General features: G+C 34.4%; 1 protein-coding gene and 1 pseudogene across 1 annotated transcript; one reads left to right on the top strand and one right to left on the bottom strand.

The window, feature by feature from the left end:
* The window catches only part of LOC116623546, an 18,346-nt pseudogene extending 18,042 nt beyond the window's left edge, over positions 1 to 304 (bottom strand).
* Positions 305 to 2,514: 2,210 nt separating this feature from the next.
* On the top strand, positions 2,515 to 18,257 carry LOC116623664 (NKG2-D type II integral membrane protein). The gene is made up of 8 exons (XM_032391030.1): positions 2,515 to 2,635; positions 3,823 to 3,929; positions 5,409 to 5,516; positions 9,987 to 10,079; positions 10,516 to 10,551; positions 10,923 to 11,074; positions 11,626 to 11,729; positions 18,098 to 18,257. Exons 2-8 carry the CDS (start codon positions 3,890 to 3,892, stop codon positions 18,213 to 18,215), a joined length of 651 nt encoding a protein of 216 aa, XP_032246921.1. The 5' UTR covers positions 2,515 to 2,635; positions 3,823 to 3,889; the 3' UTR covers positions 18,216 to 18,257.
* Positions 18,258 to 25,648: the final 7,391 nt, after the last annotated feature.

Genomic DNA, 25,648 nt, shown 5'->3' with positions numbered 1-25,648 from the left:
CAATTCCAGCACCTTCATGTCCCAGGATCAATTCCAGCACCTTCATGTCCCAGGATCAATTCCAGCACCTTCATGTCCCAGGATCAATTCCAGCACCTTCATGTCCCAGGATCACTGGAAAGCTCCCTTCAGGATCAGCCCCACTCAGGGTATAGGCATCGGTGTGGCAAACTGCAGTGGCAATAATCTTAATTCAAATTTCATGAGCCTTTGGGGATGCCGCCCCTACCTCCTCTATAGAGAGAGGTTTTCCTGCCTCCCAGGCCACTGCAGCCTTGCACTTGATAACCTGGCTCACCATAGCCTTGGACTGGGTCAGTGAGGGGCCCCATATGGGAAGATTTTGAATACCCTACTGATTTCATTAAAATTTTTTCTAGCTTTATCAAACTTTGCAGAATCAAATTTTGCTTATATTATTTTTATCTCATCCATATTGTACATAGATTTTTACAGTGTTTAATTGTTCTATTAGCTAAAGATTATTGAGTAATCATTATCTCTTACTGATTGAATAGACTGATTATAGATTTACTGATTAAAGTTTGTTTTCACGAGCTCACGTTCAGTGAGAGTTAATATGAGTGAGTGATTTTTTAGATGTTTCCTTTCAGAGTGGTTTTTTGTTTTCTTTAAAGTCTCCCATATGTATTATACTAATAAAATTATTATCGTTGTTGTTATTATAACATTCTAAAGAAGCCTAAAAAATAAAATAAATTTATTTATTTTTAAATAAACTTTTTTATTTTATAATGGTATTAAATTTACAGAAAAATTACAAAGGTAATAGAGTTCCCATATACCCCATCTCCAGTTTCCTGTATTAATAGCTTACATTAGTATGACACACTTGTCATAGTGAATGAACTGATATTGACATATTATTAAATAAAGAACATAGTTTATTCAGATTTCCTTAGTTTTTACTTAATATTTTTTTCTGTTTCATTATCCCAGCCAGGATACCATAGTACATTTAGTCATTATGTCTTTTTCTTTAATTTTATTCAAAATCAATTAATTAACATATAGTGTATTACTAGTTGCAGAGGTAGAGTTTAATGATTCATCAGTTGCATATAGCACCCAGTGCTCATTACATCACATGCCCTCCTTAATGCCCATCACCCAGTTACCCCTTCCCCCCACCAACCTCTCCTCCAGCAACCCTCAGTTTGTTTCCTATGATTAAGAATCTCTTATGGTTTGTCTCCCTCTCTGGTTTCATCTTGTTTCATTTTTTCCTCTCTTCCCCTATGATCCTCTGCCTTGTTTCTTAAATTCCAGATATGAGTGAGATCATATGATAATTGTCTTTCTCTGGTTGACTTATTTCGCTCAGCATAATACCCTCTAGTTCCATCCATGTCATTGCAAATGGTAAGATTTCTCTTTTTTGATGGCTGAGTAATATTCCATTGTATAGATATGCTACATCTTCTTTATCCATTCATCTGTCGGTGGGCATCTGGGCTCTTTCCATAGTTTAGCTATTGTAGACATTGCTGCTATAAATATTGGGGTGAAGATGCCCATTTGAATCACTGTTTTGTATCCTTTGGATAAATACTTAGTAGTGCAATTGCTAGGTCATAGGATAGCTCTATTTTTAACTTTCTGAAGAATCTCCATACTGTTTTTCAGAATGGCTGTACCAGTTTGCATTCACACCAATAGTGTAAGAGGGTTCCCCTTTCTCCACAGGCTCCTTTTGGGTGTGGCAGTCCTCTTTATCACTTTTTAATGCAACAACAATTGTGAGTAGCTGAAAACCAGAACACTAAGACATTAGTTGATTATACTGCTATTCTGGCATAAGATTTGGTGCTAATGTTCTGAGAAATAGAGAGTAATATAATGAGTGATGTTCACAAGGAAAGTAGAGAAAAGGCTCTATTTAATAGGCACAGAGATGGGTGTGAGACACTGCAGATATCATAAATGAAGTCATATTAACCACAAACTGATAATTGTTGAAGCTAGGCATATGATGGTTCATTATAGAACTTTTATTTTATATGCACTTTATATTTTTATAGTTAAAAGGTCATGTGTGTACGCATAGATGTCTATATACTTGTATGCATTTATGTGTGTGCATATAATTATATATGTGTATATGTATGAAAGATATCTTTCTATGGTTCCAACTTATATGATACAGCATACTTGATTCCATTCAAATTTATAACAGCATGTGTATAATATGATTATGAAGTTAACTTAATTTTCTTTTTTTTTTCCACACAGTACTTACAACCATATTTTAGAACAACTTTTCACTTTTAATTCAGAAAGAGATGATCTAAGCCCACCATTGTTTCTCAAAACTCTAGGAAACTTCTTATCACTGCATTCATCATTTAAGTCATAAAATCATGTTAACACCTCGCATTTATTTCACACTTAGTAGAATTTTCTGTGCTGCGATAAAGTGGAAGTAATGTGGCTTGTGTTATGCCTCTTCACAAGATGAGATTACAGTAACATTTGTCATATCTTTCTCAGGAATCAGAATTGACTGTACATCTCTAGTTTTAGTTCTAAAGTGATAACTCAGGACATGTCTAAATTTTTCATTTGTAAAGGAAACTTTTATCCGCAAGAATCAAGACCTTCCTTCTTTGATCAGGTGTGTTTCTGTGTGTGTTTGTGTTTCTAACAACTGTTATTCAAGAAATGAGAAATTCTTGAGGTTTCAAACTCAAGAAAGTTTCCAAAAATATTTACAACATAAGGTAATTATAACTGCTTCTTTCGATAGAATTACGGAGGTCAAGGGATGTTTCTTACTTCTGAGGTATATACTGGTTTTCACTGTATTCAGTGGTGATAGGCAGGATATATTTACTGAAGAATAAGACATTATGATGTTGCTATAAGATGGAGTCTTGTCATTAAACAAAACTAGAGGAATAAATCTACATTTGGGATTAGAGGGTTGAATTTCCATTTGAATTCACACATGGGAATTTTCTGTTCTTGTGCAAGGCACTTACCTTCTGTGATACACAACTTTATTTGCAAAATGAAAAAAAATGTTGTTACTTCTTACTACCATGATCAAATATGAAACAGCTTTTTTTAAATCTATTCACTATGTATATTTATTAAATAGTCATTTCTTTTTTTTTTTTTAAGATTTTATTTATTTATTTGACAGAGAGTGACATAGCGAGAGAGGAAACACAAGCAGGGGGAGTGGGAGAGGGAGAAGCAGGCTTTCCATTGAGTACAGAGCCCGATGCGGGGCTCCATCCTGGGATCCTGGGACCACGACCCGAGACCAAGGCAGACGCTTAATGACTGAGCCACCCAGTCGCCCCTAAATAGTCATTTCTCTCTGAGAGCTCTTCTAGACACTGTAAGATGTTGCTATATAAATAAACATGAGATTATTTTTGCTAATAATGATAGTGATAACTTGTAGATGATGATGATGGTGGTGATGATGATAATAATGATGATAATATGGACATAAGTTGAATTAATATGTATTAGGAACAAACATCCAAATATTCATATATCTTACCCAAATTTGCCTTGCCAAAAAAAATTGTCACTAAATAAAATAACTATAAATAGAAAACTATATGTGTTGTCATTCAAGATCTGTGATGGAAAATATTTTTGGTTAAGTAGCTTAATGTAGGTGAATTAAAAACACCCATTATATTTTTGAAATAATTATTTATTATTTTATAACCAAGAGATATGTAAAAAATTAATTTTGCCTGGCTTTGTATGAACTCTTATTTTCATTTTTCCCCTTTATATATATGAATGGGAGAGATATTTTTGTATTCTTGTTTTTCTAAGGAAGATATGTCATCTTCAAAATGAAGATTTTTGATTCATCTCTGGAATAAATAGTCATAATCAAACAATGAAGTTGATCCGAGATCGGTGGGCTGGTCACAACATGGGTATGTGTTCACCACATAAATGTGCAGTTTGGCCTGTATATAATTTTAAGATACCCAGAATTTGATACTAGCATACAAGGCATAAGAAATCAAATTACTCTGATTCACTTATGTTCATTTCATGTTATATTTTAAATGGAGTTTTCAAAAACTTGAGAACTTTTTTCTTCCTTTGTTTCATTAACTACCTAAAGTAAAATCTTTCACAATTTGAGGTAGCCTGAAATAGTGACAGCATAAGGATTTGGAGTTAGAAAAATTTTAGTCAAACTTTTACTAGTCTCTAGTTTTGAGATCTGGGACAATCCACAGCTTCTATGCACTTGTTTCCTTTCTCTATCAAATAGAGATATAAAACGTGCTATATTTACATTAGTAGATTTCTATTTCTAGCATTATATTAAATACAAATATGACTTTGGCCACCTATAACATTCAATTTCTTCACCCATAAAATAATACCTACCCTCTTCACATGTTTGATAATTAAGTTACGTATGGTATGTACAAACAATGCTTTAGTTTAATTTTAGGTATAAAAGATAATTAGTATTAACATTTCATTATAAAAAGTTTTTACATATTCAGTAATGATTACTATTTCAAGAAGAGAGCAAAGTGGTTTTTTACTTGTTTTGTTCAAAGGCAAGATTATTGGTATTTATTTTGAAATTTTACACCTTATTATTTGTATGTCCTTCACTAAAAAAAAGAAAGGCATTTACTGTTTACTACATGATTAACATTATTGATTCTAAATGAATATTATTTAATTTCACTTTTTAAAGTACTCATAACAGGTTGTGTTGATGTCCTTTGTTCTTTTCTTTCCTTTTTTCCTTTGTTTCCTCTTTACTTTTCCTTTCTTTTTCTTTTTTCTTTCTTTCTTTTTTTTTTTTTTTGTAATTCGTGAAGTTATTAACTTAGCAAAGGTGGCTCTATGAATTAAACACATGTCTAACTCCCTAGGCCCCTGTCTTTTTTATTATACACTGTCTTTATTTTAATGTTAGATTTTATTACACACTAAGAATTAACTTATTTTATGGTACATAAGATCTTGCTAAAGATAATTTGCCATAGAGGGGTGCCTAGGTGGCTCAGACAGTTAAGCATCTGCCTTCAGCTCAGGTCATGATCCCAGGGTCCTGGGATGGAGCCCTACATCGGGCTCCCTGTTGAGGGAGCCTGCTTCTCCCTCTCCCTCTGCCTGCCGATCCCCCTGCTTGTACTCTCTCTTTCTCTCTGTCAAAATAAATAAAATCTTAAGAAAAAAAAGATTTTGCCATAGAATAAAAATAATTTTATTCATATTATGAAGTGCAAAAATCATAATAATGAAGTAATATAAAACAAAAGTAACTTGATGTTATACTTTTAAAAAGGATATGAAGAGTATGGCAAGTTAAATTATAAAAAATTGTGACCCAAGGGGCTGAAAGGCTATGACTCCTATTGGCCTGAATTGTTTTTCTCTAGAGGTGAATGAAATCCATAATTATAACTCTGAACTGGTAAAGCATGGTACTTCTCCACAATGGCAAAAGAGAAAGTCTACATTAATCACAAGGAAACGTGGAGAAAACCGTAAGTTCAATATTCCATTTGTCTTCTCTCAGTATACTGAGGTGAATCTTGGAATCTATATGATTAGATCAGTGATAAGCATTCAGTTTCTTTTACCTTAATGAGAAAAGCAGAAATGAAATTAACTCTAGTATAATATTGGAATATATAATACAATTAGCAGAGATTGTTCAGTTTAGGATTTTTTCATGCCCTACAAATGATGAGATTATCATTAACGTAATAATAGCAACTGAAACAGCAGTTTCTTGATATTTTTTTCAAGTTTTTATTTAAATTCCAGTTAGTTAACATATGGTGTAATATTAGTTTCAGGTTTAGAATTTAGTGATTCAATACTTACATACAACACCCGGTACTCATCACAACAAGTGCTCTCTTTAATCCCCATCACCTATCTTGCCCAGCCCCCACCCACCTCCCCTCTGGTAACCATCAGTTTTTTCTCTATAGGTAAGAGTCTATTTCTTGGTTTGCCTTTTTTCCCCCATGTTCATTTGTTTTGTTTCTTAAATTCCACATATGAGTGAAATCATATCATATTTGTCTTCCTCTGACTAACTGATTTTATTTGGCATAAAACTCTCTAGCTCCACCCACATCATTGCAAATGGCAAGATTTCATTCTTTGTGATGGCTGAGTAATGTTCCACTATACACACACGCACACACTTCTTTATCCATTTATCAGTCAATGGACAGTTGTGATCTTTCCATAATCTGTCTATTGTTGATAATGCTGCTATAAACATCAGGGTGCATCTATCCCTTTGAATTAGTTATTTTTGCATCCTTTGGGTAAATACCTAGTAGTACAATTGTTGGATTGTAGGATAGTTCTATTTTTTACTTTTTGAGGAACCGCCATACTTTTTTCCACAGTAGCTACACCAGTTTGCATTCCTACCAACAATGCATGAGGGTTCCCTTTTGTCCAATTCTTCACAAACATCTCTGTTTCCTGTGTTGTTCATTTTAGCCATTTTGACTAGTGTCAGGTTATTTCTAATCATAGTTTGATTTGTATTTCCCTGATGATGAGTGATGTTGGGCATCTTTTCATGTGTCTGTTGACCACTTGGATGTCTTCTTTGGAAAATGCCTATTCATGCCTTCTGCCCATTTTAACTGGGTTATTTGCTTTTTGGGTGTTGAGTTTTATAAGTTCTTCATATATTTTGGATACTAACCCTTTATCAGATATGTCATTTGCAAATATCTTTTCCCATTCTGTAGGTCGCCTTTTAGTTTTGTTGAGTGTTTCCCTCACTGTGAAGAAGCTTTTTATTTTGATAAGTTCCAATAGTTTATTTATGCTTTTGTTTCCCTTGCCTCGGGAGACATACTAGTAAGAAGTTGCTACAGCCGATGTCAAAAGAGTTTACTGCCTCTGTTCTCCTCTAGGATTTTCATGGTTTCCTGCCTCACATTTAGGTCTTTCATCAATTTTGAATTTATTTCTGTATATGGTGTAAGAAAGTGGTCCAGTTTCATTCTTCTGCATGTTGCTCTCCAGTTTTCCCAACACCATTTATTGAAGAGACTGTCCTTTTTCCATTGGATACTCTTTCCTGCTTTGTCAAATATTGGTTAACCTTAGAGTTGTGGGTTGATTTCTGGATTTTCTATTCTATTCTATTGACCTATGTGTCTATTTTTGTGTCAGGACCATACTGTTTTGATCACTACACCTTTGTAGTATAACTTGAAGTCCGGAATTGTAATGCTTCCAGTTTTGCTTTTCTTTCTCAAGTTTGCTTTGGGTATTCGGAGTCTCTCATGGTTCCATACAAAGTTTCGGATTGTTTATTCTAGCTCTGTGAAAAATGCTGTTGGAATCTTGCTAGAAATTGCATTGAATGTGAGACAGCAGTTTCTAAGAGAGCACTGAACAACTAACTTTAAAGAGGAATAAATAGAAATGGAAACAAAAGATAAAGGAAATACAAAATATCTTTCAGAGTTCTGTTCTTAAAAGGTGTGGAAGCAACAATTTGATTGCCATTCACAGAAATGTTTCAGAATGCACTGATGAAGACAAGCTGTCTTTTATCAAGCCAGAATATCGTTGAAAATAGAGCCTGAAATAGCTTACACAGAAAGGAAAACAGCAGACTTCTCACCTATGAATTCTCATCAAATATTAAAAAATAAATGATTATCAGATAGCACCACCTTATGAGTTGATTATAGGAATGGAAATGTGCCATATGTAGTCATCAAAGGGGAAAGACTGCATGATCATATGCATAATGTTAAAAAGGTTTTGGATAAAAATCACTGTGAATTCTTAAAAAGGACTTAATTTTTAAAATCTCTAAAATATAAATACTGTTTTTCAAATATATATATATATATATTCAGAAGCTATCATTATGCTTATTGATAAATGTTAGTAGCATTTTCATTATAGTTAGAAAAAGCAAGAATTTTTGCTATCATTGCTGTTGAGTAATATTAATTGTTCTGCCGGTGCTAGCCAACATGAATAACCAAGAAAAAGAAAAAAGCAAATGATATGAAATTACAATAAAAAGGCAAAATTAATATTATTTGCAAAAATTTGTAATTTAAAATACTTTAAAAAGTCCTCAAAAGCTTCACCCAAAAATATGACAAACAATAAGGAAATCTGATATGAGGACTTGATTGAAAATAAGATATAAAAATCAATTGCTTTAACTACAAAAACAAGAAAAATGTGATGAAACAAAAATGTCATATACATAACTCCAAAATTTTTTTGAAAAGACAGGAATAAACTTTTTAATTAAAAACCCTAGAAGTAAACCTATTAATTTAAAGCTGCATTGATGAACATAAAATAAGACATGCATAATGGGAAGACATTTTAAAGAAGTAAATTATCTCCATATATTTATGCATTTAATGTGACTCTATTGAAAGATAAATTACCATATTTTAAAAGTACAGGTTCTTGAAAAGCTTAAGGTTCTTTTTTTTTTTAAGTTCTTAAGGTACATATAAAGTGTAATGATAGCCAAATTATTCTGAAAAAGAAATGTAATATACAATTGTGGATACGGTGAAAAACTCAAGCATATTATAAAACTAAGGGAATTTTACATATAGTTTGAATGGGAAACACGTAAAGAATATAGGAATAAATGAAATATATTACATGCTAAAGGTGGTATTTCATATCAATGAGAACACATTGACTTATTCAATAAATGATGTTAGAAAAATTCAGTGCCCATTTGGGAAAAAAATTATAAATTTAAGTTCCTACCTTATTTATTACACACACAGACACAAATACCAAACAGGTCAGATAAAAAAGGAAACCATATAACATGATGACACATGAGTGTAATATACTTTATAAACTCAGAATAATGAAGACATTTTATTCATATCCAAAAAAAAATCAGCCATAAAGGAATATTTGATCAAGTCAACCATTATGCATTTCAGCACCCCCACAATTTCATAATGTCAAAACAAAAATATCTGAGATGTGTGTTTGCAAAACATATGGTAAGAAATGAACTAATATCCTTAACCCAAAAAGTAAAAAAGGAACTAGGTACTCAATACAAACAAGAGAAGTCTCAGAGAAATAAAATAAAAACATTATTTAACCATAGTAAATGTCAATCTTATTCATAACAGAAAAAATAAAATTTAAATTAAAAATATTGCTTATAAGATTTATATATTTTAAAATGTGAATATTTAATGCAGAGAAGATGTGAGCAAACAGGCTTTTAAATTTATTTTGGTACTAAACAAATTGGTATTTCTTCTTTGGACTGAAAATGTCAATCATTACAAAAATTTTAAATGAAAATGCCCTTTGACTCAGCAATTACTCTCTCAGGGATTTCTCTTAAAGAGGAACTCAAAAATATGCAGAGGTATATATAAAATGTTATTCATATTGTTATATCTAATAGCAAAACTAAGAAACAATTTAAATACACATTGGAAAAAATTAAATGTCTGTCAATAGATTTTGTCCATATACCAATGAAAGGAATGAAAACAGCTATATATAAAATTTTGACTTTATAAGACATGATATAGAATAATCACTAAGATATTTTCTTAAGCAAAAAAAAAAAAAAAAAAAAAAAAAAACAGAATATTTTCCGTACTTTCTTCAACATGTTTCTAAAAAAGGATTGAAGGGAACTGTCTGTGTTTGTTATGGTATCTACATAAAAAAAAATAAAAAATTATAACCATGATTTACTCTAGGGAGGGAACTGGAGAATTTTGAGAGAGAAACAGGAGGGAATATGCATTTCTATTGTCTTTTTTTTTTTTTTAATCACTTACAAAGTACATATTTTACTTGTTCTGAGAAAAATAATTAAGGTAAAAGTACTGATATCACTCCTCCCATAAAAAACACTCATAACGTTTATATCAAACATGAACATACCAAAACTTTTTAATCCTATTTTCTATTCTTTCTCACTCTTTTTTTTTTTTTTTGGACAGCATCTCCGTTTTTGGTAGCCCGTGCCATTGCTGTAGCCATGGGGATCCATTTCATTATAATGGTAATGATATGCGGTGCCATAATCGTACATTGTAAGTGATAGTAGAGAAGTAGATAGAGCATTCTCGATCTAATGATTGCAATGCATTACTTTGATTAGCATTCAGAAGCACAGAGATATAAACTAACAATATTGTATGTGTCTTTATGTTTTTCCTATTAGTGTAAAAATGTGTCTACTTTTGCTAGGACTATGTTACTAATAACCTTTTAATAATTTTGATTTTTTTTATTATTGAACTGTGTTTTACATTAGTTTTATATTAGTTTTAGTTGTACAACATAGTGATTTGACAATTCTATACATTACTCCATGCTCACAGTGATGAGTGTAATCACCATCTGTCACTATACAATGTTCTTACAATATTATTGACTATATTCCCTATGCTGTACTTTTCATCTTCATGACTTATTTTATAACTGGAAGTTGGTACCTCTTAATCCTCTTAATGATTATTTTAATAGCATTATTCAACCAAGAAGCTCCAATTTCTTTGCAAGGTACGTGAAAGTTTTTTAATATTTTGAAGCACAAATTACATGAATCTCTATATAATTGAGTATAGGCATATATCCAATGTTGTTAACAAGAGAATGTATAAGAAAATTATTAATTCTTGTCCGTGAGCCATAACATTCCAAAATTTTTTATTTGTTAACAATGAAAGAGTGCTTCTAAAAAGAAGATACTTAATTTTGGCATCTGTCTCTCTCTCTATATATATAAATGTGTAAAGATATGTCATTGGAGATGATCAGATTGGTTTATCTGGAATGTTAGAGTTACAATAAAAGAGTATTTAACCTGTCTAGACAAAATCTGCTATAATGTTCAGACTTGTACAGAATTAAGAATATATTCTCTCTTTCAGAAAGTTATTGTGGTCCATGTCCTAAAAACTGGATATGTTATAGAAATAACTGCTACCAATTTTTTAATGAGAGCAAAAGCTGGTACCAGAGCCAAGCTTCTTGTATGTCTCAAAATTCCAGTCTCCTGAAGATATACAGCAGAGAGGATCAGGTTGAGTTTTTGTTTTAATTTCCCTTCCTATATTCATTCCTAACATGTGAGGCAAATCACTGGAATATGAACCTGAAACATAAGAGAGGCACTAAGACTGAGATATATCCACTCTAAATCTTTCTGCATCAAAAATAAGAAAGCACTGGGCACCTGGGTGGCTCAGTCGCTTAAGCATCTGCCTTCAGGTCAGGTCCTGATCCTAGGGTCTTGGGATGGATCCCTGCGTCAGGCCCCTTGCTCAGTGGAGAGCCTGCTTCTCCCTCTCCCCCTGCCCCTCCGCCCCCACTTGTGTGCTCTCTCTCTCTCCCTTGCTCTCTCTCTCAAATAGATAAATAAAACCTTTTTAAAAAAATTAAAATTCAAAATTTAAAAAAATAAAGAAAAATAAGAAAGCACAGAAATTGTAGGTATTATGTACAGTGTTTAAGTCAGAATTAGACTAGAGGACAGAATGCATTTCCCCAAGTGTGGGAAAAAAATGATTGAATGATTATGGCCTTGTGTTAACTAAAATTCTGAGCACTGATTTTATTTGTGGTCTCAAACAGGATTTCTTTAAATTGGTGAAGTCATATCATTGGATGGGACTAATACAAATTCCAGCAAATGGATCTTGGCAGTGGGAAGATGGCACCATTCTCTTGCCCAGCCAGTAAGTCTGTAGCAATAGGTGTCTATTTGTGGATTTGTCTCTAAGCTGTCCCTATGGTCATTCAAGATCACATTATTTCACACAATGCCAGGATGTTCCCATATTCTAATATGGGACCTAAATTTAGGAGATTATGGAGCAGAGCAGCCAATACCAATAATAATGAGTTACATTAATTGTTTGCTACGTGCTAAGTACTGCTCGGCAGTACATAATACTATGGCCATTTTACAGATAAGGAGACTAAAGCAGAGAGGTTAAATATCAAAAGCATATTCTTTCTTGAAGTTATTACCTGAATTGTTGAGATATAACTACATTCAATAAACTACACATGTTTAAAGTGTACAATTTGATAAATTTTGAGAAATGTATACATCCACAAAACCATTAATAACATCAAAATAATTAACATATTTATCACCTGCAAAACTTTCCCTTTGCACCCTTGTAATCTCTGCTTCCTATCCCTTTCTGCCCACCTCTTTCTGTCCCCAGGCAACTAACCTGCTTTCTGTCACTATAGATTAGTTTGCGATTTATAGAATTTAATATAAATGGATTTCTGCCATATGTACTATTCTTATATCTGGCTTTTTCACTCAGCATAATTATTTTGAGATTCAGCCACCTCAAGGCATGTATAAAAAATTAATTTCTTTTTATTCCTGAGACGGATTCCATTTATGAGTGTAGCTCAATTTGGTTATCCTTTCATCTGCTGATGGATAGATAGGTGGGTAATTTCCAGTTGTTGACTATTAACAATAAAGCTACTTGCAATGAATAGTTGTGTACAAGTCTTTGTATGAACATAGGCTTTCTTTTCTCTTACATTAATACCTAGGAGTGGAATGGTTGGGTAATATAATAGGTTATGTGTTTTACTTTTTAAGAAACTGCCAAACTATTTTCCAAAGTAACTGTGCCATTTTACATTCCCACTAGCAGTGCGTGAGAGTTCTAGTTGCTCCACATCCTGGTCTACACTTGTTACAGTCAGTCCCTTACATTTTAGCTATTCTAATAGGTGTGCAGTGATATCTCATTGTGGTTTTAATTGCATTTCGCTAATGACTAATGATAATGAACATCACTTTGGTGCTTATTTACCACTTATTTTTCAATTTTCTATTTCATTAATTTCTGCTCCCTACTTCCACTGTATTTCTTTCAGTATTCATTCACACAGGCTCCTCATTCAACCTTCAGCTGTATTAAAGGACTCCCATTTACCTATCCCCTAAAGAAAAGAGAAAGAAAATCACCATAGTTTCTTGTAGTGAAAACTGATCTATTAATTTGATTTTTTTTTTCTAATAGAAGCATTCAGGCTACTAATATGTGAGATAATTTAGCAACATCCTCACGTGTTTTGAGATATTGTGTTTTCATTTTCATTCAGTTCAATATACCTTCTAAATTCCCTTTTGTATTCTTCTTTGATCCATGGATTATTCAAAGTGTGCTATTTGGTTTCCAACATTAGGAATTTTCCAGAGATTTTTCTTTTATTGAGTTCTAATTTAGTCCCGTCTTGGTCAAAGAGCATAGTTTGTATGACTTGGATCCACTTAAATTTATTGAGATTAGTTTTATGGACCAGACTATGGTCTATTTTCTGAAATGTTCTGTGTGCACTTGAACAGAATGTGTATTACATTATTCTTGGGTAGAGTGTACTATAATTTCAATTAGGTCAAGTTAGTTGGGAGTATTGCTCCAGTCTTCTATATCTTTTCTGATTTTCTGTCAACTTATTCTATTAATTACTGAGAGACATATATTGAAATCTTGGACTATAATTATGGAATTATGTATTCTACTTGCATTTCAAACAATTTTTCTCAATTATTCTGAAGTTCTATTGATAAATGTTTGGATTGTTATGTACTCTTGATGAATTTATGACTCTTATCATTATGTAATGAGCTCTTTTTCCATAATGACATTTTGTGCTATGAAATCCTCCTTTGTCTATCATAAATATAGCTATGCCAGGTTCTCCTTGATTAGTGTCAATGCGGTATTTATTTTGCATTCCTTTTTTTTAACCTATGTGTGCATTTATATTAAAAGTAAACTTTTATAGACAGAATACTCTTACAGACAGAATACAGTTGGAGTCACTTTTTTCTTTTTTTTTCTTTTTTTGTTAACATATAATGTATTATTTGTTTCAGGGATACAGGTCTGTGATTCCTCAGTCTTACACACCACATCTTCTTTATCTATTCATCTGTTGATGGACATCTAGGCTCTTTCCATAGTTTGGCTATTGTAGACATTGCTGCTATAAACATTGGGGTACAGGTACCCCTTCATATCACTACATTTGTATCTTTGGGGTAAATACCCAGTAGTACAATTGCTGGATCATAGGGTAGCTCTATTTTTAACTTTTCGGGAACCTCCATACTGTTTTCCAGAGTGGCTGCACCAGCTTGCATTCCCACCCACAGTGTAGGAGGGTTTCCCTTTCTCCGCATCCCTGCCAACATCGGTCATTTCCTGACTTGTTAATTTTAGCCATTCTGACTGGTGTGAGGTGGTATCTCATTGAGGTTTTGATTTGGATTTCCCTGATGCCGAGCAATGTTGAGCACTTTTTCATGTGTCTGTTGGCCATTTGGATGTCTTCTTTGGAAAAATGTCTGTTCGTGTCTTCTGCCCATTTCTTGATTGGATCATTTGTTCTTTGGGTGTTGAGTTTGATAAGTTCTTTATAGATTTTGGATACTAGCCCTTTATCTGATATGTCATTTGCAAATATCTTCTCCCATTCGGTCGGTTGTCTTTTGGTTTTGTTGACTGTTTCCTTTGTTGTGCAAAAGCTTTTTATCTTGATGAAGTCCCAATAGGTCATTTTTGCCCTTGCTTCCCTTGCCTTTGGCGATGTTTCGAGGAAGAAGTTGCTGTGGCTGAGGTAGAAGAGGTTGCTGCCTGTGTTCTCCTCAAGGATTTTGATGGACTCCTGTCTCACACTTACGTCTTTCATCCATTTTGAGTCTATTTTTGTGTGTGGTGTAAGGAAATGGTCCAGTTTCATTCTTCTTCATGTGGCTCTCCAGTATTCCTAACACCATTTGTTGAAGAGACTGTCTTTCTTGCTTTGTCAAAGATTAGTTGACCATAGAGTTGAGGGTCTGTTTCTGGGCTCTCTATTCTGTTCCGTTGATCTATGTGTCTGTTTTTGTGCCAGTACCATACTGTCTTCATGATGACAGCTTTGTAATAGAGCTGGAAGTCCAGAATTGTGATGCCACCAGCTTTGCTTTTCTTTTTCAACATTCCTCTGGTTATTCGGGGTCTTTTCTGGTTCCATACAAATTTTAGGATTATTTGTTCCATTTCTTTGAAAAAAGTGGATGGTGTTTTGGTAAGGATTGCATTAAATGTGTAGATTGCTCTAGTTAGCATAGACATTTTCACAATATTTGTTCTTCCAGTCCATGAGCATGGAACATTTTTCCATTTCTTTGTGTCTTCCTCAATTTCTTTCATAAGTGTTCTATAGTTTTCAGAGTACAGAACCTTTACCTCTTCAGTTAGGCATATTCCTAGATATCTTATGGCTTTTGGTGCAATTGTAAATGGGATCGACTCCTTAATTTCTCTTTCTTCTGTCTTATTGGTGTATAGGAATGCCACTGATTTCTGTGCATTGATTTTATATCCTGCCACTTGACTGAATTCCTGTATGAGTTCTAGCAGTTTTGGTGGAGTTTTTTGGGTTTTCCAAATAAAGTATCATATCATGTGCAAAGAGTGAGAATTTGACTTCTTCTTTGCTGATTCAGATGCCTTTTATTTCTTTTTGTTGTCTGATTGCTGTGGCTAGGACTTCTACTACTATGTTGAATAACAGTGGTGATAGTGGACATCCTTGCCATGTTCCTGACCTTAGGGGAAAAGCTCTCAGTTTTTCGCCATTGAGAATGATATTTTCTGTGGGTTTTTCATAGATGGCTTTTATGATATTGAGGTATGTACCTTCTATCCCTACACTGTGAAGAGTTTTAATCAAGAAAGGATGCTGTACTTTGTCAAATGCTTTTTCTGCAACTATTGAGAGGATCATATGGTTCTTGTTCTTTCTTTGTTAATGTATTGTATCACATTGATTGATTTGAGGATGTTGAACCAACCTTGCAGCCCAGGAATAAATCCCACTTGGTTTATAATTGGATTTGAGAAATTTGGTTGTAATATGCCTTGCATTACTTTTGGGTTTCTTTTTTTTTATTTTTTTATTTCTTGTGCTTGTGTTTTGTTGAGACTCTTGGATCTATGAGTTTATAATTTTCAAACAAAATTAGAAAATTTACTACCATCATTTCTTCAAATGTCCCTCCCCCATTTCTCTTTCCTCTCCCTCAGACACACTACAATCACAAATACATTAAGCAAATTAAAATTGGGATGAAGTTCACTGGTGCTTTTTCTTATATATAACTGTAAAAGTTTTTAATTCTTTATTTCAAGTATATTTTACTTATTTGAACCTCTAATTCTGTAGTACATAATAAAAACATCACAACAACATTAATGTTAATGTCGGGTTAATTAGCTGCTTTCTGTCAGACATAGTTTTAAGCACTTTATATATATCTTCTCATTGAGGACTCTTAAAAACCTCTATAACAGGGGTCATTTCTAACCTAATTTTGCTGGTTAGGAACAGAGTCTTAGAGTGTAGAATAATTCACCTAAGCTATAAAATGAGTAATCATTCTGGTAGGTATTCAAATGTGTGTCTTTCTTACTCTACAGCCAGAATTATCTTTAAATGATTTTTAAAAATCTCTTCTCAAGGCACCTGGGTGGCTCAGTTGGTTAGGCATTCCGCTCTTAGTTTCAGCTCAGGTCATGATCTCATGGGTCATGGATTGAGCCCTGCCTTGGGCTCCATGCTCAGAGGGGAGTCTGCTTGAAAATTCACTCCCTCTGCCCCTCCCCCCTCCCTCTCTCTCTCTCTCTCTAAAATAAATAAATCAATCTTTTAAAAAAAATCTCTTCTCGTTGATTTTGAAGTTTACTTTGCTTCTTTAATGGTTAGTTGGCAGTAATCAATGCATAACCTTCTGTTTCTTTCATATCTCCCCTTATATTCATTGTAACAGGTACTACTTACCCTCCTACCTCATTATATATTTGGAATTTGAAGGCCCCAGTATACCTTAGAATTGATCTTGAATGACCTCATTTCTGTATGGCTTGAGATTTTATTTTTGACAAAAAAAGTTTATTCTCTAGAAATACTAATAAAATTTGTATCACCTTATCTCAATATTTTCCACACTGCAAGTGTAAATGTTTGTTTTAGAAGCAAAAGCAAAACTGGCAAATTAAGTTTCAGTTTATGCATGTGATAAATATTTGTTGAGTGTTACTCAATTTCCAGGAACTATGCAGAGATAATGACAGAGATTAATAGGACACAACTTCAAGGGCTTCACACTTCAGTTAGAGATATGGTTATAAGCAAATAAGTACAATCCAGAATAATCAGCACTCTGGCAGACATGGAATATGAATGGTATAGGAAACACACACAGAAACTGAAGGAATACAAAAACTAAATGAGATTTAAAAATGAGACTCTAATGTGCATAGACTGAGACCAACTAAGAGCAGTTAGTGGTTTCTATGGACTTAGTTTCTTCTCTTGTCCTTTTGAATACAAACTATTTTATTGTTCATATTCATGCTGATGCATCCTCACTCTTTCCTTGGCCTTCTATTTCCCACCTGTTCCTGGAAGAAAACAAATCACCAGATTCCAAGGCAAAATAGATACACAGATATAACCATCTCTACATGGAATGCCAACCCACACACACGCACATATATATTTATATTTATGTATGTGTGTATATACTTACATATATATATATATATATACACAGACATATTTAATATATAAGAGAATTTTACAATTTTTATTTCCTTGCCAAGTAAAGTTGCATATATCCAAAGAAGATTGTTTATTTTTGCATAAAACATGACATCTGCTGACTTCTAAATTGAATTCTAAATTCATTTCTAATCTATTTGCTGAAAAAAAACATTTAAAAACTTTCATTTCACTCAGGTACATATATCAAGAGATTTCAGACTTCCTAAATTGACTAACTTCCAATGTAGAAAAAAATAATGGCATATAATTTATAATAGAATGAAACTTCTGCTTTTATAACTGAGTTAGCTATATTTTGCATATCTTTAACTAAGAAAGACCAGGCATGGTCCTAAAATCTTCTGAAATGATATTATTTCAATACCTATATTTAAATATATTTTATTGCATTTTTATATTTATGTATTAATAAAGTCACAAATATAATTTGTCCTTCTTTCTAATCTAGATTAACAATGGTTGAAATGCAGAATGGAACGTGTGCAGTTTATGGATCAAGTTTTAAAGGTTATACCGAAAACTGTTTAACTCCAAACACATACATCTGCATGCAGAGGATTGTGTAAAAGCTTATGATTTATAAAAATATAAAGAATTCAAAAACACAAAAGCCATTCTTGGGACGCCAGGGTGGCTCAGTTGGTTAAGTGTCTGCTTTCAGCTCAGGTCATGATCGCAGGGTCCTGGGATGAGCCTTGAAGCAGCATTCTCCCTCTTCCTTTCCCCCTGCTCATGCTCTCTCACTCTCTCACTCTTGCTCTATCTCAAATAAATAAAAATAAAATCTTAAAAAAAATAAGCCATTCTCTGATTTTTTTCTGTGAGAAAACTTCCTGAAGAAAATACCGCCAAGAGTTATTGAATTATTTTTCCATATATGACCTGACACAAAAATAACCTTGCAGGGGAATAAAGGCCAATAATTAAAGAACTTACCTTCTATAAGAATGTTTTCTTTAATTTTTGTAAAATTTCTAGTAATAACAGATTCATTTTTATATTTAATAAACTGTTGATAAAACCCAGGGTTAAACTAAACTTCAAACTACAATTTTATTAAATGTGCACAAATATTACACTAAAAAGGGTTTTAGAACTTTTCAAACGCAAAAATTTTGAAAATTAAATAAATCTAAAGCTGGGTGAAAGGTATATGAGGGTTCATTAAATTTGCTATATTTAAAAGTTTTCAAAATAGAAGTTGAAATATCAACAAATATACCCTCAAAATTTCAAAATGCCACTACTATTTTAATGCAGTACATGAGATGTTTGGCAGAAATTGAATTACTCCTCACAGTAAAAATACAGCACCAATTACTACAAAACATAGAAAAATAAAGAATTGAGCTTGAAAAGGACTTTCCAGGCTTCAAGGGGAAAATGACATCTGAGTGGAAACTTGCAGAGTGACTAGAAGTTGTGTGGGGAAATCATAAGGATAACAGTACTCTCGGCAAATGGGATACTACTTGCAAACGTGCAGAAGTTGGAAGAGTCTATGACTCTAAAGAAAGCCAGTTTGTACTTATACATCTGATTCTGCTTTATTATTATTATTATTATTATTATTATGTTAGTCACCATACAGTACATCATTAGTTTTTGATGTGGTGTTCCATGATTCATTGTTTATGTATAATGCCCAGTGCTCCATGCAGTACATTCCTTCCTTAATACCCATCAGCGGGCTAACCCATCCTCCCACCCACCTCCCCTCTAAAACCCTCAGTTTGTTTCTCAGAGTCCATAGCCTCTCGTGGTTCATCTCTGCCTCCGATTTCCCCCGTTCATTTTTCCCTTCCTTCTCCTAATGTCTTCCATGCTATTCCTTATGTTCCACAAATAAATGAAACAATATGATAATTGACTTTCTTTGCTTGACTTATTTCACTTAGAATAATCTCCTCCAGTCCCATCCATGTTGATGCAAAAGTTGGGTATTCATCATTTCTGATGGCTAATATTCCATTGTATATATGGACCACATCTTCTTTATCCATTCATCTGTTTAAGGGCATCTCAGCTCTTTCCACAGTTTGGCTATTGTGGGCATTGCTGCTATGAACATCGGGGTGCATATGGCCCTTCTTTTCACTACATCTGCGTCTTTGGAGTAAATACCCAGTAGTGCAATTGCTGGGTCATAAGGTAGCTCTATTTTTAATTTTTTGAGGAACCTCCACACTGTTTTCCAAAGTGGCCATGCCAACTTGCACTCCCACCAACAGTGTAAGAGGGTTCCCCTTTCTCCACAACCTCTCCAACGTTTGTTGTTTCTTGCCTTGTCAATTTTTGCCATTCTAACTGGTATAAGGTGGTATCTCAATGTGTTTTTGATTTGACTTTCCCTGATGGCTAACGATGATGAACATATTTTCATGTGTGCTGATTCTGCTTTTTGTTTGTTTATTCATTTGTTTGTTTTAGATTTCAGGTATGAGTGAAATCATATGGTATTTATCTTTCTCAGTCTTACTTCACTTAGCATAATACCCTCCAGGTCCATCCATGTCATCTCAAATGGCACAATCTCATCCTTTTTTATGGCTGTGGAGTATTCCATTGTGTATACATACCACCTCTTCCTTATCCATTCATCTACTGATGGACACTTAGGTTGCTTCCATACCTGAAACTAATGTAATATTGTCTATGCACTACACTCAAATTTAAAAAATGGCAAAACAAAACAATTACCAAAAAAAAAAAAAAGCCAATTTGATCAGAGCAGAATGATAGAGATGAGGAGCCTAAGAAGTGGAGGAGAGAGAAGCAGAGGTTAAATCATGTGGAGCTTTGTGTACCCCATTATAATTTTGGTTTTTATTCTAAGTGTAATTGCCATTTGTGTGTTTTGTGAGGGGCATGAAGAAGTGGGTTGAACAGCATTTTGGGGGAAAATTAATATAAAATGCCATGGAGAAAATCATTTATTTTCTACATAGTCAATCAAGGGCTGAGGAATGTGTTAGTCCAAATTAGTTTTTAAATTCTTGTGTAAAGTTGTAATATGCACCACTCATAATTTAAAAAATTTAATATTTAGTCACGTTTATTTTAAGATTTTATTATTAAATATTTAAATCATAGAAAGTGTGCAAAAAAGCACATATGTTTACCTTGAAAAAATAAAGCAATATAAATTGGACTATGTTTCTGTTTCTGGAATTAAGGAAGGGAAAATAGCCTGCTATTAGGTCCCACGGAAAATAACAAAAAAACGTTTTATAATATTGTTGTATAATGTATACCAGCTTAGGGAAAACACTGCTAAACCAACAAGATGGTAAAAACTTGGCAGAATGTCACAATTCAGTGAAAATGGGATGCCCAAGAGAAAAGCAACCACAGAAACTGACATTCATTCTGAGGGTCTAAAATAAACTTGGGAACCTTAGTTTCTGTTTTGATTGTTGTCATGGAGCACTGGAAACCAGATAAAGCTTAGGGGCCACCTTACCCAAGGGGTTAGAAACAAGTTATCTTTCTAAAACTGGAACAGATGGCGGGGAAGGGGGCCTCTGTCAGCTGCTTCTGGCAAGTGATAGAGCAGCAGGGCACAAAATCAGAACTTTTAGAAGTCAGCTCTGCTGAGGGACATCACTCGGGGTTGCTATAAACCATGATCCACAGCACATTCGGGCCACTGCTCCTCCAGCAGGGACCCAACAAGCAGCAGATTCGGGGAGACTCCCCTTCCTCCCCCAGGAGGAGCAACGTGGGAGTGCAATGCAGGGATCTGCTGGGTTTGGGGACTTCCACCGAGCTGAGAGCCCGCGCCTCGGCTCCGTCTCTGCAGCTAGCTTCCCTGCTCCAATACTTGAGAGCTCCGCCACACTCAGGCACCCCCAGTCTTCCTGTGACCCCGAGGGTCCTGAGACCACATTGTCCCAGCGAGCTTCCACCCCCAGCTTAGCCACTGGAGTGATGTCCCTCAGCAGAGCTGACTTCTAAAAGTTCTGATTTTGTGCCCTGCTGCTCTATCACTTGCCAGAAGCAGCTGACAGAGGCCCCCTTCCCCGCCATCTGTTCCAGTTTTAGAAAGATAACTTTCTAAAGATAAGATAGAAACACTCGGTCACAGGCCAGGTGAGCACGGTGCGCAGCCGGAGACCGGGAAGATGGGAGTGATTGCTTTTCTCTGGGGGTGCACTAAGGAGTGGGGCCCCAAGTTCTCGGCTTCTCCGGGGTGGAGATTGGAAGGCCACCATTTTCACTCTTGTCCTCCAAAGCTGAACGGAAAGCTTGCAGGGAACAAAAGCTCCCAAGAGCAAAATCGAGCAGATTACTTAGCCTGGAGGGCAAGGATAGGGCAATTCCGCCTCTGGCAAAGACATTTGGGAAGATGAGCAAGAACAGCCAGCCAAGACCAAGTTTACCGATCAATGAAAATGGCAGAACTCCAGCACTAGGGGAATACTGCACATAGAATTCATGGCTTTTCCCCCATGATTATTTAGTCTTTCAAAGTTAATTTTTTTAATTTTCTTTTTTCTTTTCTTTTTTTTCTTCAATTTTTCTTTTTCCCTTTTTCAACCAACATCTTATCAATCCCTTTTTTTAAAAAAATCTTTTTTATTTTTCATTTTTAGAGTCATATTCTATCCCTTCATAGTAGTTAACCTTATTTTTGGTATATATATATATATGTATATATAAGTTGTTCTCTCTTTAAAATTTTGGGATATAGTTCCTTCTAACAGACCAATATATACCCTAAATCTCTACTGTATGGCTTTGTTCTAGTCTCCTGCCTGACCACATTCTCTCCCTTTTTTTTTTTAATCCTCTTCTTTCTTTTTTCAACCACTTCTTATATTATCAATTCCTTTTATAAAATCTTATAATTTTCATCTTTACAGTCATATTCCATCCCTTCATCATATTTACTCTTATTTTTGTACATATATAAGTTTTTCTTTCTTTAAAAATTTGGGAGGCACTTTTTTCTAACAGAACAAAATTCACCCAAAATCTAGTGTGTGGCACTGATCTATGCACCAGCCTGATCATATTTGATCATATTCTGTTTTGTTTTGTTTTGTTTTTGTTTATTTGTTTTTATCATTTTCTTTTTCTTTTTCTTTTTTCTTTCTTTCCCTTTCTTTTCCCCCAGTTTCAGGTCTCTTCTGATTTGTTTAGTGTATATTTTTCTGGGGTCGTTGTTACCCCATTACCATTTTGTTCTCTCCCCTGGACAAAATGATAAGATGGAAAAACTCACCTCAAAAAAAAGAACAAGAGGCAGTACTGACTGCTAGGGACCTAATCAATATGGACATTAGTAAGATGCCGGAACTAGAGTTCAGAATGATGATTTTAAAGATACTAGCTGGGCTTGAAAAAAACATGGAAGATATTAGAGAAACCCTTTCTGGAGAAATAAAAGAACTAAAATCTAACCAAGTCGAAATCAAAAAGGCTATTACTGAGGTGCAATCAAAAATGGAGGCTCCAACTGCTACGATAGGTGAGGCATAAGAGTGAATTAGTGATCTAGAAGACCAAATGATGGAGAATAAAGAAGCTGAGAAAAAGAGAGATAAACTACTACTGGATCACGAGGGCAGAATTCGAGAGATAAGTGATACCACAAAATGAAACAATATTAGAATAATTGGGATCCCAGAAGAAGAAGAAAGAGAGGGAGGGGCAGAAGGTATATAGGAGCAAATTATAGCAGAGAACTTCCCTAATTTGGGGAAGGAAACAGCCATCAAAATCCAGGAGGCACAGAGAACCCCCCCAAAATCAATAAAAATAGGTCAACACCCTGACATCTAATAATAAAACATACGAGTCTCAGACAAAAAGAAAATCCTGAATGCAGATTGGGAGAAGAGATCTGTAACCTACAATGGTAGAAACATTAGACTGGCAACAGACCTATCCACAAAGACCTGGCAGGCCAGAAAGGACTGGCATGATATCTTCAGAGCACTAAGTGAGAAAAATATGCAGCCAAGAATACTATATCCAGCTAGGTTGTCACTGAAAATAGAAGGAGAGATAAAAAGCTTCCAGGACAAACAAAAACTAAAGGAATTTGCAAACACGAAACCAGCCCTACAAGAAATATTGAAAGGGGTCCTCTAAGCAAAGAGAGAGCCTAAAAGTAACATAGACCAGAAAGGAACACAGACAATATACAGTAACAGTCACTTTACAGGCAATACAATGGCACTAAATTCATATCTTTCAATAGTTACCCTGAATGTAAATGGGCCAAATGCCCCAATCAAAAGACACAGGCTATCAGATTGGATTAAAAAACAAGACCTATCGCAAGAGGCTCATTTTAGACCCAAACACACCCCAGATTGAAAGTGAGGGGTGGAAAACCATTTACCATGCTAATGGACACCAAAAGAAAGCTGGGGTGGCAGGCAATCCTTATATCAGACAAATTAGATTTTAAACCAAAGACCATAATAAGAGACGAGAAAGGACACTGTATCATACTTAAAGTGTCTATCCAACAAGAAGATCTAACAATTGTAAATATCTATGCCCCCAACATGAGAGCAACCAATTATATAAGCCAATTAATAACAAAATTAAAGAAACACATCAACAACAATACAATAATAGTAGGGGACATTAACACCCCCATCACTGAAATGGACAGATCATCTAAGCAAAAGAGCAACAAGGAAATAAAGACCTTAAATGACACATTGGACCAAATAGACTTCACAGATATATTCAGAACATTCCATCCCAAAGCAACAGAATACACATTCTTCTCTAGTGCCCATGGAACATTCTCCAAAATAGATCACATCCTAGGTCACAAATCAGGTCTCAACCAGTACCAAAAGATTGAGATCATTCCTTGCTTATTTTCAGACCACAGTGCTCTGAAACTAGAACTCAATCACAAGAGGAAAGTTGGAAAGAACTCAAATACATGGAGGCTAAAGAGCATCCTACTAAAGAATGAATGGGTCAACCAGGAAATTAAGGAAGAATTGAAAAAATTCATGGAAACAAATGAAAATGAAAAAACAACTGTTCAAAATCCTTGGGATGCAGAAAAGGCAGTCATAAGAGGAAAGTATATAGCAATACAAGCCTTTCTCAAGAAACAAGAAAGGTCTCAAATACACAACCTAACCCTACACCTAAAGGAGCTGGAGAAAAAACAGCAAATAAAGCCTAAACCCAGCAGGAGAAGAGAAATAATAAAGATCAGAGCAGAAATCAATGAAATAGAAACCAAAAGAACAGTAGAACAGATCAACGAAACTAGGAGCTAGTTCTTTGAAAGAATTAACAAGATTGATAAACCCCTGGCCAGACTTATCAAAAAGAAAAGAGAAAGGACCCAAATAAATAAAATCATGAATGAAAGAGGAGAGATCACAACCAACACCAAAGAAATACAAACAATTATAAGAACATATTATGAGCAACTATGTGCCAACAATTAGATAATCTGGAAGAAATGGATGCATTCCTAGAGATGTATCAACTACCAAAACTGAACCAGGAAGAAATAGAAAACCTGAACAGACCTATAACCACCAAGGAGATTGAAGCAACAATCAAAAATCTCCCAAGAAACAAAAGCCCAGGGCCAGATGGCTTCCCAGGGGATTCTACCAAACATTTCAAGAAGAATTAATACCTATTCTTCTGAAACTGTTCCAAAAAATAGAAATGGAAGGAAAACTTCCAAACTCGTTTTATGAGGCCACCATTACCTTGATCCCAAAACCAAAGACCCCATCAAAAAGGAGAATTACAGACCAATATCCTTGATGAACATGGATACAAAATTCTCACCAAAATACCAGCCAATAGGATCCAACAGGACATTAAAAAGATTATTCACCACGACCAAGTGGGATTTATCCCTGGGCTGCAAGTTTGGTTCAACATCTGCAAATCAATCAATCTGATACAATATATCAATAAGAGAAAGAACAAGAACCATATGATCCTCTCAATAGATGCAGAAAAAGCATTTGACAAAGTACAGCATAATCTCTTG

Source organism: Phoca vitulina, unplaced genomic scaffold (genome assembly GCF_004348235.1).
Source record: "Phoca vitulina isolate PV1807 unplaced genomic scaffold, GSC_HSeal_1.0 scaffold59, whole genome shotgun sequence".
Classification (NCBI taxonomy): domain Eukaryota; kingdom Metazoa; phylum Chordata; class Mammalia; order Carnivora; family Phocidae; genus Phoca; species Phoca vitulina.
This window is presented reverse-complemented; position numbering and strand designations above follow the sequence as displayed.

Excerpts from the sequence above, each read along its gene's own strand:
- LOC116623664 (XM_032391030.1), top strand. The coding sequence starts at position 3,890 with ATGAAGTTGATCCGAGATCGGTGGGCTGGTCACAACATGG. Across the intron at positions 5,517-9,986 it reads AAGGAAACGTGGAGAAAACC|CATCTCCGTTTTTGGTAGCC; the intron begins GTAAGTTCAATA and ends TTTTTTGGACAG. Across the intron at positions 11,730-18,097 it reads ACCATTCTCTTGCCCAGCCA|ATTAACAATGGTTGAAATGC; the intron begins GTAAGTCTGTAG and ends TTTCTAATCTAG.